Source organism: Oryx dammah, unplaced genomic scaffold (genome assembly GCF_014754425.2).
Source record: "Oryx dammah isolate SB20612 unplaced genomic scaffold, SCBI_Odam_1.1 HiC_scaffold_10, whole genome shotgun sequence".
NCBI lineage: Eukaryota > Metazoa > Chordata > Mammalia > Artiodactyla > Bovidae > Oryx > Oryx dammah.
Genome location: NW_024070194.1, coordinates 28,272,955 through 28,284,689, shown reverse-complemented (window position 1 = coordinate 28,284,689; position 11,735 = coordinate 28,272,955). Strand labels below are relative to the sequence as shown.

At 55.8% G+C, this 11,735-nt stretch overlaps 1 protein-coding gene across 2 annotated transcripts; it reads right to left on the bottom strand.

Annotated features, from left to right (window-relative positions):
* Positions 1–249: 249 nt before the first annotated feature.
* Positions 250–10,697, bottom strand: LSM14B (LSM family member 14B). 2 transcript variants are annotated; one of them, XM_040248714.1, is made up of 10 exons: positions 10,448–10,696; positions 8,401–8,564; positions 7,144–7,279; positions 6,296–6,412; positions 4,060–4,227; positions 3,751–3,828; positions 3,392–3,553; positions 2,891–3,041; positions 1,847–2,032; positions 250–1,376 (listed from the first exon to the last, which is right to left on the bottom strand). In XM_040248714.1, exons 1-9 carry the CDS (start codon positions 10,572–10,574, stop codon positions 1,861–1,863), a joined length of 1,275 nt encoding a protein of 424 aa, XP_040104648.1. In that variant the 5' UTR covers positions 10,575–10,696; the 3' UTR covers positions 250–1,376; positions 1,847–1,860. The 2 variants fall into 2 exon arrangements, with proteins under 2 accessions (XP_040104648.1, XP_040104649.1); XM_040248715.1 differs by lacking the exon at positions 6,296–6,412 and having other exon boundaries at positions 10,448–10,697.
* Between the last annotated feature and the right edge of the window lie 1,038 nt (positions 10,698–11,735).

The window sequence follows — 11,735 nt, the reverse complement described above, 5'->3', positions numbered from 1 at the left end:
CCTTCCGAAGCTGGTTCTTTAAACTAGTGTCCCAAGCGTCCAGAGAGCAGGATCACTCACCCCAAAAGGGCCTGGCTGATGGCCCACGCCCAGACTGACCGGGTCTTGCTCACAGCACACCAGGTGTCCCCAGAGATCTGACCAGCTCAAGGCCTGAACAGCACACGCACAGCATGCATGTGGGACAGGCATGTTAACCCTGATGTAATTTAGGCAACAGAATCAACAGGACTATTTCTAGAGCAAGAGAAGAGTTTTAAAGGTTTGCGTGTTTATTTATAATTACAAGTTTACATTACTCCAACAGAGCAACCCCATTGCTATGCTCTAATTCTTAGCCATGAAGTCCTACAAAAATAAACCTAAGCTTTTACAGTAACGTAATACAGAACTAAAACCTTTATACCTACTTAAAGGGATTTAGTTACCAAGGTGCTTATGTTCACCACAATGCCCTGTCAGAGGGAACATGCTTCTACTAAAGGTCTCATGCAACAAATTTATATTCCCACCCTCCCCTCCACCTACCAGTAAAACAAAAACATGGAACTATTTACAACTGAGAAGAAATATGCTCTCGGTCAATCGACCTCGCAAAAAAAAAAAAAAAGACTGGCTCATTTCCAGGTGGATGAGACACCGAACAGTGTTCGGCCCGAGTCCACCACTGACTGGCCCGGGTCAGGGACTGGCAAAGACAGGGGCTTGTCCTGGGTGTTCACCCCCCAACCCCGATTCCTACAGAACCACGCTCCAAGTGACAGCTCACCACAGGAGCCCCCCACCCCAACCCCACCAGCCCCTACCTTGACATTGCCCCTTGGGATATCAGGGTCATCTGCTTTGCTTAAACAACATGATCCGTGGGACACCGCACTTTTCCCTGCCCTAGGCCCACCCACCCCCACATGCCCCCGTGCTGGCCGTGCCCGGCTCCTGGGCCCCACCTGTGGCAGTGGGGGTGCCAGGCCAACAGCACCCGCGGCCAGTTGAGTTACAGAGATGCATTTGGCTGCTGCATTTGCCAAATGAAATTTGGTTCCACCTTAAAGTCAAAGCTGTCCAAGAAAGGTCACAAAATGAGGATCACGCTTTTGCTCCAGAACCTTTCTGCAGAACACCAAAACCTTACAATCAGGCTGTGCACAACTAAAAAGGAAAAATAGGCTAGGACACCTCAAAGCGGTTTCCCATGTACACTTCCCCAAATAAGAGGTTCTAACCCAGACCACATCCAAGTTCAGTCCAAAACTTAAGAAGTAGCATGGAACTTGCCAAACTCAGTAAACGAAGTGACCATGTCTCTCCCAGTAAGTGCAGCGTTCTCCATTGTCCTCATAGACACGGCCTGGCACCCGTGCCGCTTCAGCAAGAGCCTTCAAGAAGACATGACACCTGGTTAGTGTCTCACCGGGCAGCTCCCCAGCCCAAGCCCAGCACATCCTGGCGTCCAATGAAGAATGTGCTACTCAACCTTCCCCCGACCCCAAGTCAGCCAACACAACTTGAGGTTATTGCTTTTGTCCACACTGGGGGTCGGGAGGCAGCTCCAGGTCCCACCTGCAGCTCACGTCCAGCCCCCAAGGGGCACACGTGATCCCTCGACCTAGTTAAAGATGCAGACTTGGGGGCACTGCAGGGCCGGGCTGGGGCTAGCCCCAGCTTGTAATCATCTCTCCTGATTGACCACACTAGAGGAGGAAACACCCCACCCTTCTGTGCCTGGACCCTCACTCTGACAACCTGGGGCCTGAGTCCTACTGTCCCTGAGACCCCCCAAGTGATTAAAGATTACGGGGCCCAGTCTGGCCACGATGCTAAAGGATCACGAAGCCCCCTCACTTACCTTTGGCTGCCTCGTTACACCCTGCCGGTCCCAGCTCTGTGGGAAGTCGGGTTACGGCGGGTTGCACCGTTGCCCCTGCCCCCTCGAAATCCACCCCGGAAACTACGGCCTCGGAGGAACCTCCCTGACACTCCGAACGTCTCCGTGTTGAGCTTCCTCTCCTCAGCCCACGTCGTCCGCCTGGAACTGAACCACAAACAAAGAACGTGAAACTGACTGCAGCAGGCAGCTCCTCACACAGCCTGGGGAGGAAAGAGGACAGATGGTGACTCATCACTGGAGCCATGGGGGGCGTGGGGGTGGAGCCGGAGCCTCTGCACTGCAAGGGTTCCCAGGCTTGTTTCCCACTGGACAGGTCTCTCACACCTGCAACCTCTTAAGGCCAGCACAAGGCTGCTGTGTGCTCAGGGGGAGGGGAGACAAGAGCCTCTCCTTTCCTTTCTGCTGCACCCCCAGTGCCCACTACTCTACTTGAATAATGAAGGGACCTGAGTGTCCACACCATGCTCATCCTGCAGACTCCATTTACTGTCTAGCATGTTCCTGGGCAGTACCTAGGCATCAGCTGTTGGGTACTAAAAACAAAGCACATACGAGTTCCCGGCCTCAAGCCATCAGGTTTAAGAAAACTGTGGACACCCTTGCCAGCTGCCTAGGTGGCAAGGGCCTCAAGCCAGCAAGGGCAGACCAGGAAGCAGGCCCAGGCGAGGGGGTACAGAACTGAACATCAGCAGCACCAGCAGGGAACACTTTCCACCCCCACCTTGATGGGGAAAGGGCAGCTGAGCAAAGAGGAGCCTGGACCTGGGTCAGATCACTCTAGCACCAGTGACCGCCTGGGCCCCCAGGAGCCCACTTACTGCTGGCGCCACTGGGGCTACTGTATGCATTATGGTAAAACTGTGAATGGGGGCCCGAGAGATCTGCTCTGAACCTGAGATCTGGGTTTGGTCTCCATGGGAGCATGCCCCAGTCTCAAGAGCACAGGTACACCATCTCCACACCAGCTCCCCGAGGCCTTGCCTGGTCCCTCAGCCCCCCAACCTGGTTTTGAGTTCAGAGGAGATGTTGTCAAAGAAGGACTTGGACTTGTCATAGTAGCAGTTGGGCCCCAAGTGGTCCTCCTCAGCAGGGGCCTCGTCACTCTGGGTCACCACAGCCAGGTCCTTCTCTTCCCCTTTCTCAGCTTTGTCATCTGCACAGAGAAGCGGAGCACTGAGATGCCAGGGAGCAAACCAAGCCCCTTCTGCCGGGACAGGTCCCCACTGCACCACTCTGGCTGACTGAGGCTTTGGGAAACGCCCGGGAGTATTCTGCACTGAGTGAAAGCTCTTCTGTTCCTCAGGGCTGGTCTCTTTCATCCCACTCTGTCCCAGGCCCTGAAGTCTGCTCTTGTCCCCGCTCCAGACTCCTCTCCTTGCCAGAATTCCTTATATGACAGGCACGCTTTCCCACTGACCACCATTCCCAGCTGCCCCCCACCCCCAGCTGTCTTTCCTTGACCCACTCTATGGACACTCCTGTGGGGAGGGCAAATTTTCAGACCTTTAAAATTCAGTTTCTTCTTAAATTCCTTGTCCAGCTCTTCTCGGTTGAACTGGGCATTTGCACTCTCAAAATCAAAGTCACCTTCAAACTTGATTGTGTTTTCCTTGATGTTAGTTGGACGGCTTTGCCCTCTGGAGCGGTTCCTTGTTCGTCTGTTCCCTGTGAGAAGAAAGGGTGGCCTTGGCTGGTAAGCCACTAACCCAACATTGCTCAGTGTGAAACAGTAGACCAAGAGGGACAGGATACATGGAAGCCACCGCTGAACCCAGCCCCCTTAAACTGTCGCCCACGGGAAGCAGGCAGGAGCAGCGAGCAGAGCAAGGGCCCCAGAACTCTTAAGTGGTGACCGCTGTTACCTGAGCGCCGCCTCTGAGGCCTTCTGTTCTCGTCATTCACCTGCCCTTGCGTTTGCACAGCTGCTGGCTGAGTGACATCTAAGGCGCAAAAGGGAAGAGTTTAAGGCCAGCCCCCGCAGAAGCAGAGCCCAGCAAGGGACGTGGGCGGCATCCCCAGGGAACACGTGGCAAGAGGCTGCCCTGCAAAGCCTATAGGGCTTGTGGGGTGTGGGGTCAGGGGGCCTAGTTAAAAAAAGAGACCCCCCCCCCCCGGAAGCGCTGTGCCTATGAGAACATGAATAAAGACCAGGCGAGAGAGCAGTTAAGTACCAGTGGTAGCCTTGCTGCTGGGTGGGGCCGGGCGCCCGTTGAGCTGCATGCCCACGGTGCCCTTGCCAGGTAACAGCTTCTTGGAGTTCAAGTTATCAAGAGATCCAGTCTGGACGGCCTGCTCCACCATGGGGCTCTTGCCAACTGAGACAGACGGAAAGCTGGCTCCTGAATTGAGGAGAAGAGGATTTAAAAATGGAGAAAAGGAGCAAGCCTCACACCCCGCACCCCGATACTTGTCTCCCAGATGGTGAGTGAGGCAGGAGAGGAAGGCAACCGCCTTGAGAAATTCTACCAAACGCAGCACAGCCCCGACCTGTACCATCCCCTGCATTGAGTCTAGGCAGCAACAAAGCCAGCAGGCTCCCCTAGTTAGGGCACCCCGAGGAGGGAAACCCTTACCACCGTGAACACCTCTCTAGTGCCTTAGAAAACACTTCCCCCAAACCACATAAGCTCTAACCCCGTGGAGGCTTGACAGTCCTGAGATGCTGGTGAATTCACGGTCTGAGAATGTGTTTCACTCTGGGCCCTGCTGGACAAGAACCATCTCAGTCTGGCATCTTCCACAAAATGCAGTGGTCAGCCTTTGAAGTTAAAAATGCTAGAACACGGTCATTTTTGCTTAAGGCACAATAAAATCAAAAAGGATGAAGCGATGAGAGCTGACTACAGAGAAGTGACAGCCTGCGCTCCTCCCGTGAAGGCTCCTCGTAAGAGCCCAGGGTTCCCAGGCTGCCCTTGGAGCAGGCACTGCAGGAGTCTTTCCCCACCCCGAGGCATCCTCAGGCCTGAGGGCAAAAGAGAAGCCCTGGAAGCCAATCTTGGCAGAATTCCCAGCTCGAAGGAGGGGCTCAGCCACAAGAGGAGGCCAGAGGGGAGGTCAGGCTGTCTCCCCTCCTGCGTTCCTGTGGGCACTGTTCAACAGATGGCTGAAGACTAGGTGGAGGCGCACAGACTTCTGGGACAGAATGAGCCCTAACTGTGGAGTAGCCATGTTTGGAGGAGCAGCCCAGCACACACGAGCACAGGACAGTCTACCTTCTGCTCCACACACAACAGAAACGACTGTCAGAAATTCCTGGTAAAGATCAGAAGTACTCAGAAGCCAGGCCCTACACACAGGTACTTTTTTTCATTTTGGCCACACCACAAAGCATGCAGGATCTTAGTTTCCTGACCAGGGATCGAACCTGTGCCTCCTTCAGGGGAAGCATGAATTCTTAACCAATGGACTACCAGGGAAGTCCCCACACTGGTACTTCTAAGTGTTCTCTGTGGTGGCATTAATTAACCTAGACCACTTCCTCTGACAATCTTGTCACTGAGCACGGCCTTCCCGCAACAAGACACAGCTGTGTCCTACCCACCCTGTAACCAGACTGGGCAAGAACCTTGGGCTTGTTTGCCTTTCACAAAAACAGACCAGTCAAACTATCTTGCCCTTAGAGCAGTTCTAAGTAAAGAGCCCTAAGAACCACCAACTATCTCAGGCAATTTTTAAGTGGGGAAAAACCATCACTACAGCCATAGCTCAGATCCTCTGGCATCCATGCAGGAAAGCAACACAAGCAGGTTAACAGACTGACAGTAGTTGTGGGCTGTAACGGAAGCCCCAGGCACCATTGTGGACCGAGTCTCTGCAGTGGTGAGGGCGGCACACAGTGCTCTTGTGTCAGATTGCTGGTGAAAGGAGAAGGCCCAGAAAGGTCAAGAAACTCCCCCAAGTGCAGGCACCCGGCAGACAGGTTGCACAAACCAGTGTTAATAAGCCAGGGATCAGGCCCACTGTTCACCTGGTCCACAGCTCAGGTTGGCCACCCAATTTTAATGGTGCTTCTTTCCCCAAAGATAGCTGAGGCCCCAGATTCCTCATGTCCTGGGTGGTGAGCAAAGGGCCACACGGATCCCAGAGCAGCAGGCGATCGCCCTGCAGTCTTCCCCACCAGAAACCCCAGAAAAGGGCCTTCTGAGCAGAGGTAATTACGCTATAGGTGAAAACAGGCCCTGAACTCAGGACAAGTGAACAAAGTGCACTGCCAGTTCTTTCTAATCAGTCATTTAAAACTGTGGGAGTCATTACTCCAGGATCGCGTGCAGAACCACACAGAAGCACTTGAACTAATCCATGGGCTCAGCAAGTTTATTTGCTACAGCTACTGTCATTCTGGGCTACTGGTTTACCCCTCGCTCTTAGCTCGCAACACGGCATGCAGTTTTCCAAAACTGCTGTTACCCTTGGAAGTGAGCTGGTGTGGCTCTGAGGACATGTCAAGCTCTGAAACAGGTTGTGGAGATGGAGAAGAACTAGGGCTGGAAGCCGCGGCTGAGGCTGGAGGGCTTACCAACTTCTCTAAAAGAAGATAAAGGAGACAAGAGCAAACAAGAAAGCACACAGGTGAGTAAGGAGAGACTCTGCTCGCACCCAGCAGGCTCTTTCACGGGGCACTTTGATCACACAAGCCTCATCTAGGAAAAGGGAGCCAGGTGAGAAGGGCTCCTGCACTGTGGGAGCAGTGGTCAAGACAGCAGGATTCTTACAAGCATGACTCATGAGCGAAGTAAGCAATGCCTGCAACTCTGTGGTCTGAATACACTGCAAACCTATGGCCAGGTAACCCTCAGTCTATGCGTGTAGAGGAGAATTTACTGAGCCCTGGGGGAAATTTCACTTTTGAGCAAAGCACTGACAGGAGAATGATAAAAGGATAGAATAGGTGGGTGTTGCATTTAACTTTTATATTTATAGGCTGACAAATGTGTAAGTGGTTAGAACTCATCTGTAATTACACATATCAGTTATTTCTTCCTTGAAGCAGACGTACCACAACTTCCACCCAGACACAGGCTATTTTAAAGGAATTCTGATTCGATTCATCTGTTTCAAAACTCATACTGCTGCCTCTCACTCATTTGAGGAATTACTAATTTCTCACTAGCTGAAGGGGCACTGAGAAAGATACATTACGCAGTATGCACTACAATCTGGATGTGACAAGAATACAGTGTCCCCACCACCAGGGTCTGTGCCCATCTCCTGGATGTCACAGCACAGGCAGTTCATAGGTGGCAAAGGTTACTCACCTAAACCCAAGGAAGCGGCATACTGCTGGCTAAGCAGGGAGCTGGCGGCCAGCTGGCTGTAGGGCGGCATCCCTCGGAAGGGGCTGTAAGGCACGTGTGGCTGGAAGGAGGAGGCCGAGCCCGAGCCCAGGGAAGACTGAGCAACGAGACACACAGGTGAGAGCAGCGCAAGGCCTCCTGTCACCCTGCCTGGAGAGCGCCGTGCAGCCCAGCAAAGGCAGCCAGGCTGTCGGCCTGTGTTCGCAGAGGCTGAAGCGGCACCAAGGCACATGAGCCTCCAAGATGGTCTCAGGGAGCTCAGAACTGCCCTTTCCATACTTTATCCCCAGCTACACCAGTCTACGAAATTCTAACATGATCTTCTCCTAACACTATGAACCCCTCTAATGGCCCTCCCCCCGCCTATGACTAGAAACTCAGAGGACCAGGGGCATCGACTAGGCCCTTCCCCCAACATTCAGGGGCCCGGCTGTGCCACTAGGGAACTGTCTTCACGCATCTCCTCTCTGGCTCCCCACCTTCAGGTAGACTGATGCCTGGGCCCAGCTGTCTCTCAAGGACTTGCTCAGGTACTTCCTTCTTGTCAGCTTCCTAGGGACACTCATTCCAAACCTTTCCAAAGTCTGGCCTGGGGCTTCTTTACGGGCTCCACAAAGCCCAGAGTGCAAGCTCCTACCTCCCAGGGGGCACGCTCAGCCCCAGAGCCTCCTGCAGTGTGAACCCCAACAGAGTCAGTGACTGTCGAAGTTTACAAGTCAAGAAAGTATCAGCCTGGGCTCCCTAGTAATCCAGGGCAAATGCCCTAACGCAGCAGGCAGGCATGTGGTGTGAGACCTGCAACGTCAATGTTCCGCAACTCTTGAATACAACGCCTGGACAGTGTGGAAAGAGCGAGTTCTATTGACCCAAGTCCCTCCAAGCATCTCTGCTGCTCATAGCACGCCACTGGGGCTCCAGGCTTACCCAAGCTGACAATAAGGACAAGCCCCCCAGGTGCATATCAGTAATTTCCCCTAGAAGCATCTCGCCCCAACCCCTCCCAGCACACCCGCCTCCCTCTTCAGTACACCCCACTGTGTGCTAGAGGAGGTTAAGACCTCCCACAGAACACCAACCGCCTAGACAAAAATTCAACTACTTTTCATGAAAAGATCATTTTTTGAGTTGAGCACTCTGGCCAGATGACACCAAGTTCCACTTGGAAACCAGCACCTCTTAGAAACAATGTCCACAACAGAAACACAGCGAGGCACTTACTTGAACGATAGCAGGATCCTGAGGGAGCGTGTGCTGAGCTTTCGGAGGTTCACACACAGTAATATCTTTGATATCACTTCCCCGGAAGATGATGTACTCATAAATCTCCTCTCTAGGGGGGGCAGGCCTATCTGTGGGACGGTCTTCAGTACCAAAGGACCTCACTTAGGGGTTGAGAAAAAGAAGGGTTAATTTGCTGTCCTCAACCAAGTGCATTCAATCAGTCCCCTCCTAGGAGCCATCCACAGCACCCAGTTTCCATGTTTCAACTAATACCCACCCCCAATTATCAATGGAGAAGACGCCATTATCAACTGACAAGACCCCAGCTGTCGAAGCTCCAAAAAGTTCTAGGTCACAAAGGACAAGTAAAGATTCATGAAGCTCAATGTTCTCACTTTCAAATACAAGCCAGCACTCTCACAAAATGAGTCGTCTGGTTTGCAGAACCCCCGTTCACATCTGACTTAGCAGATTAAACGGCCCCAAAGCTGCTTTTTGATTGAAACTTCACAACACATCAGCCCTAGGGAGTCTGTTTTCAACTGAGAAAAGCCGTGGGTTGAGTGCTATCCCCACCCTTCTGTCCACAACCAGCCTAAGAGGAGCTGGTAGAGAAACAATGGGAGAGGGGGCGTCCCTGAACATGGACGCCCACCAGCAGTGTCACGGTCTCCTAGCGGAACTTCCTAGGGGGTTAACCCCTAATGGCAGGGTTCAAGGAGCCCAACCAAGTGTCTCCTCCTGGGATCTCTGAGGCACAGATGGGCTTGAGGCTGCCTCTAACTAATTTGAGCACACTGAGGACCAGGGACTACTCTGGGCCTCAGGTTTTCCAACCAGGGTCTCAGGCCAAACGTGGTCAAAAAGTACAAATAACTATAATCTTATAATACTAGTTAGTAATTAGTACTTATACTAACACAATACTAACAGTACTTGTATCAACACCTCCTGGAGCAACGCATCCATCCAAAAACTTAACAACTAGTCTTTAGAGGACCTATTCCCAGAGCTGGGAACTGACTGCGACCTAAAGGCCTGGGGCTCTAACACAGGAGCGTGGGCGCTGCGCCTTGACCCTTGAAGCCCAGCACAATGTCCTTAGCCTAACAAGACCCACCAACCACACGGGGCTTCTGTAGACCTGGCTGCACGCAGCACTTCTAGGAGGCAGGGGAACCACACTAATTACCTTCCCGGAGGATGAAGACAAAGGAACTTTGGGGCCACCTCCTGCCTCAACACACTCAGACTCTGGGCTCCAGCAGAGGCATAATGCAGCCATCTTTTCCCTAGTCTCCCAGGACTTCAGTGGGGTTACCAGCGCCCGCAGGGAGGGGTCTGTCACCAAAGGATAAACCCACACACCAAACGTCTGAATTAGAGTAGGAAGGCGCTTTCAAACAGAGCACCTAGCCGCAAACCGATGCTCTTATCCTGGCAAGAGAATCCATTAAGACGTGGTATTTGTTCAGGCTCAAGGCCCCAGCTGCTTAATAGGTTCCAGAAGGGCTTGCAGGAGTCGTTTTCTCACCCCCTGCCCCCACAGCGTCCCGGAGAGGCCCGGCGAGACTCGGGTCTGCCCGCCCCCCATCCCTCTCTTCCCCTCCCCTACCCCCAGGGACCAGGTTTTCTTGGCGCCCGCGGCCCCCTCGGCCCTAGGGCAGGCAACCCTAGCAACGCCGAGCCGCCACCTACAGAGGTGGGCTACGCCACCACGGAGAACGGGGGGCGGCGCCGCGGGAGCTGGACCCGCCCCCACCTCCCCACCCCAACTCCGGGCGGCGCGGGGCGGCAGCTCACAATTACACCGCCTCCGGGGCCGGGGGAGCCCATTGTGCGGGTCGAGCCCCGGCGCGCTGCAACGGGACAGGGGCGGAGGCCGGGGGCGCCCCGGGGGGCACGGACCGGATGCGGGGGCGCGCCGGGGGACGGGGGAGGGGCGCCCCGGGGGGTGAGGCGGGACTGGGGAAGGGGCGCGCTGGTGAGGTGGGGGTAGGGCGGGGGCGGGGGCCGGACGGTTGGGGCGGCCGCGGGGCGCTACCTTTGGCGAGCGCCACGGTGGAGTTGTCCGTGTCGATGGTGTAGAGGATGCCCTCGTAGCGGATCTGCGCCTTGGAGATGAGGCTGATCTTGCTGCCCAGGTACGGGGTGCCCGAGGAGCCGCTCATGGCGGCGGCCGCCCGGCCGGGCTTGGCCCGCTCACCTCCGCGCGGTCGCCTCGTCGCCCTCGCCTCGGCCTCAGCGCCGCCTCACCGCCGCGCGAGAGCCTGCGCGGGGACCAGCGAGCGAGCGGCGGCGGCGCGCGACCGGGGGCTCTGAGGGGAGCGCGGGGGAGGAGGGGCCACAGCAGCCACATCCGGGGCCTGCGCCGCCACGCCCCGCCCCCACACGCTGGTCGCCCATTGGCTCGCCTCGCCGGCCTCCCTTTAAATATGGCCATGCCGGCGGCCTAGGGGCGGGCCCGCGATCTGCGCCTGCGCAGCCAGCGCCACCAGCCCGGGCGGGCTTTCCCCTGCTTTCCGCCCCACTTCTCGGCTGGCTCCCAGCGGGCCCCGCGCAGGGTGGTAGCACGAGACGCGACTGGCAGGACTGGGGGAGGGGTGGGAATCGGCCGGGACGGAGCGCGCGTGCGCGGGAGGGGCGGGGCACACGTGTGGCGAAGGGGCGGGGCGCCAAGTTCTGCCTGCGGCGCGTGCTAATCTTCTCGCCACCCAGGGGCGGGGAGCCAGTGGATAGTGTTCCACGGCTCTGTTTCCTCTTTACAGCAGCTTGCCGGACATCTTTCCCCGGCCCTGGGCAGGAAGGCCAGCGTGCGCCTCAACTCTCCCGTTCCCCAGGGGCGAAGATTAGGGGCTCCCTTCCTCGGGGAGTGACGGGGGGGCCGAAGTCACTGACCAAGGAAGTGGGGGTCACTGCCCGTGGGGTGAAGGTGGGAGGCCGGGGAGGTCTCTTCCTTGAGGGTAGAAGGTAGGAAGCCAGGCCATAATCATTGCCTGCGAGGTGGAGGCGAAGGGTCGTGGGGGAGGGTCTCTTCCTCGGGCGGAAGAAGACAGGTGATCAAGGTCACTGCCTAGGAGGTTAGGGTGGAGGCTGCCCCTCGCGCGTGGGGCGCCGTAGTAACTGCGGGTAACGAGCGCTTCTGGCGTGTTGGCCGCTAAATATAACATGCTGAGCGCATCTTCTCCTTTAATCCCGCCCCTCCCCCTCTCCTGCGGTGGCGTTCCGTGTCCCTTAAAATAAATCCCAGCCGCGCCACCAGGGCCTCCGAGCCCCGCCTGACCTGGCCTGCTTGCCTCCTTGTCCGGCTCCGGCCGGAGGTCTCGCAGTGA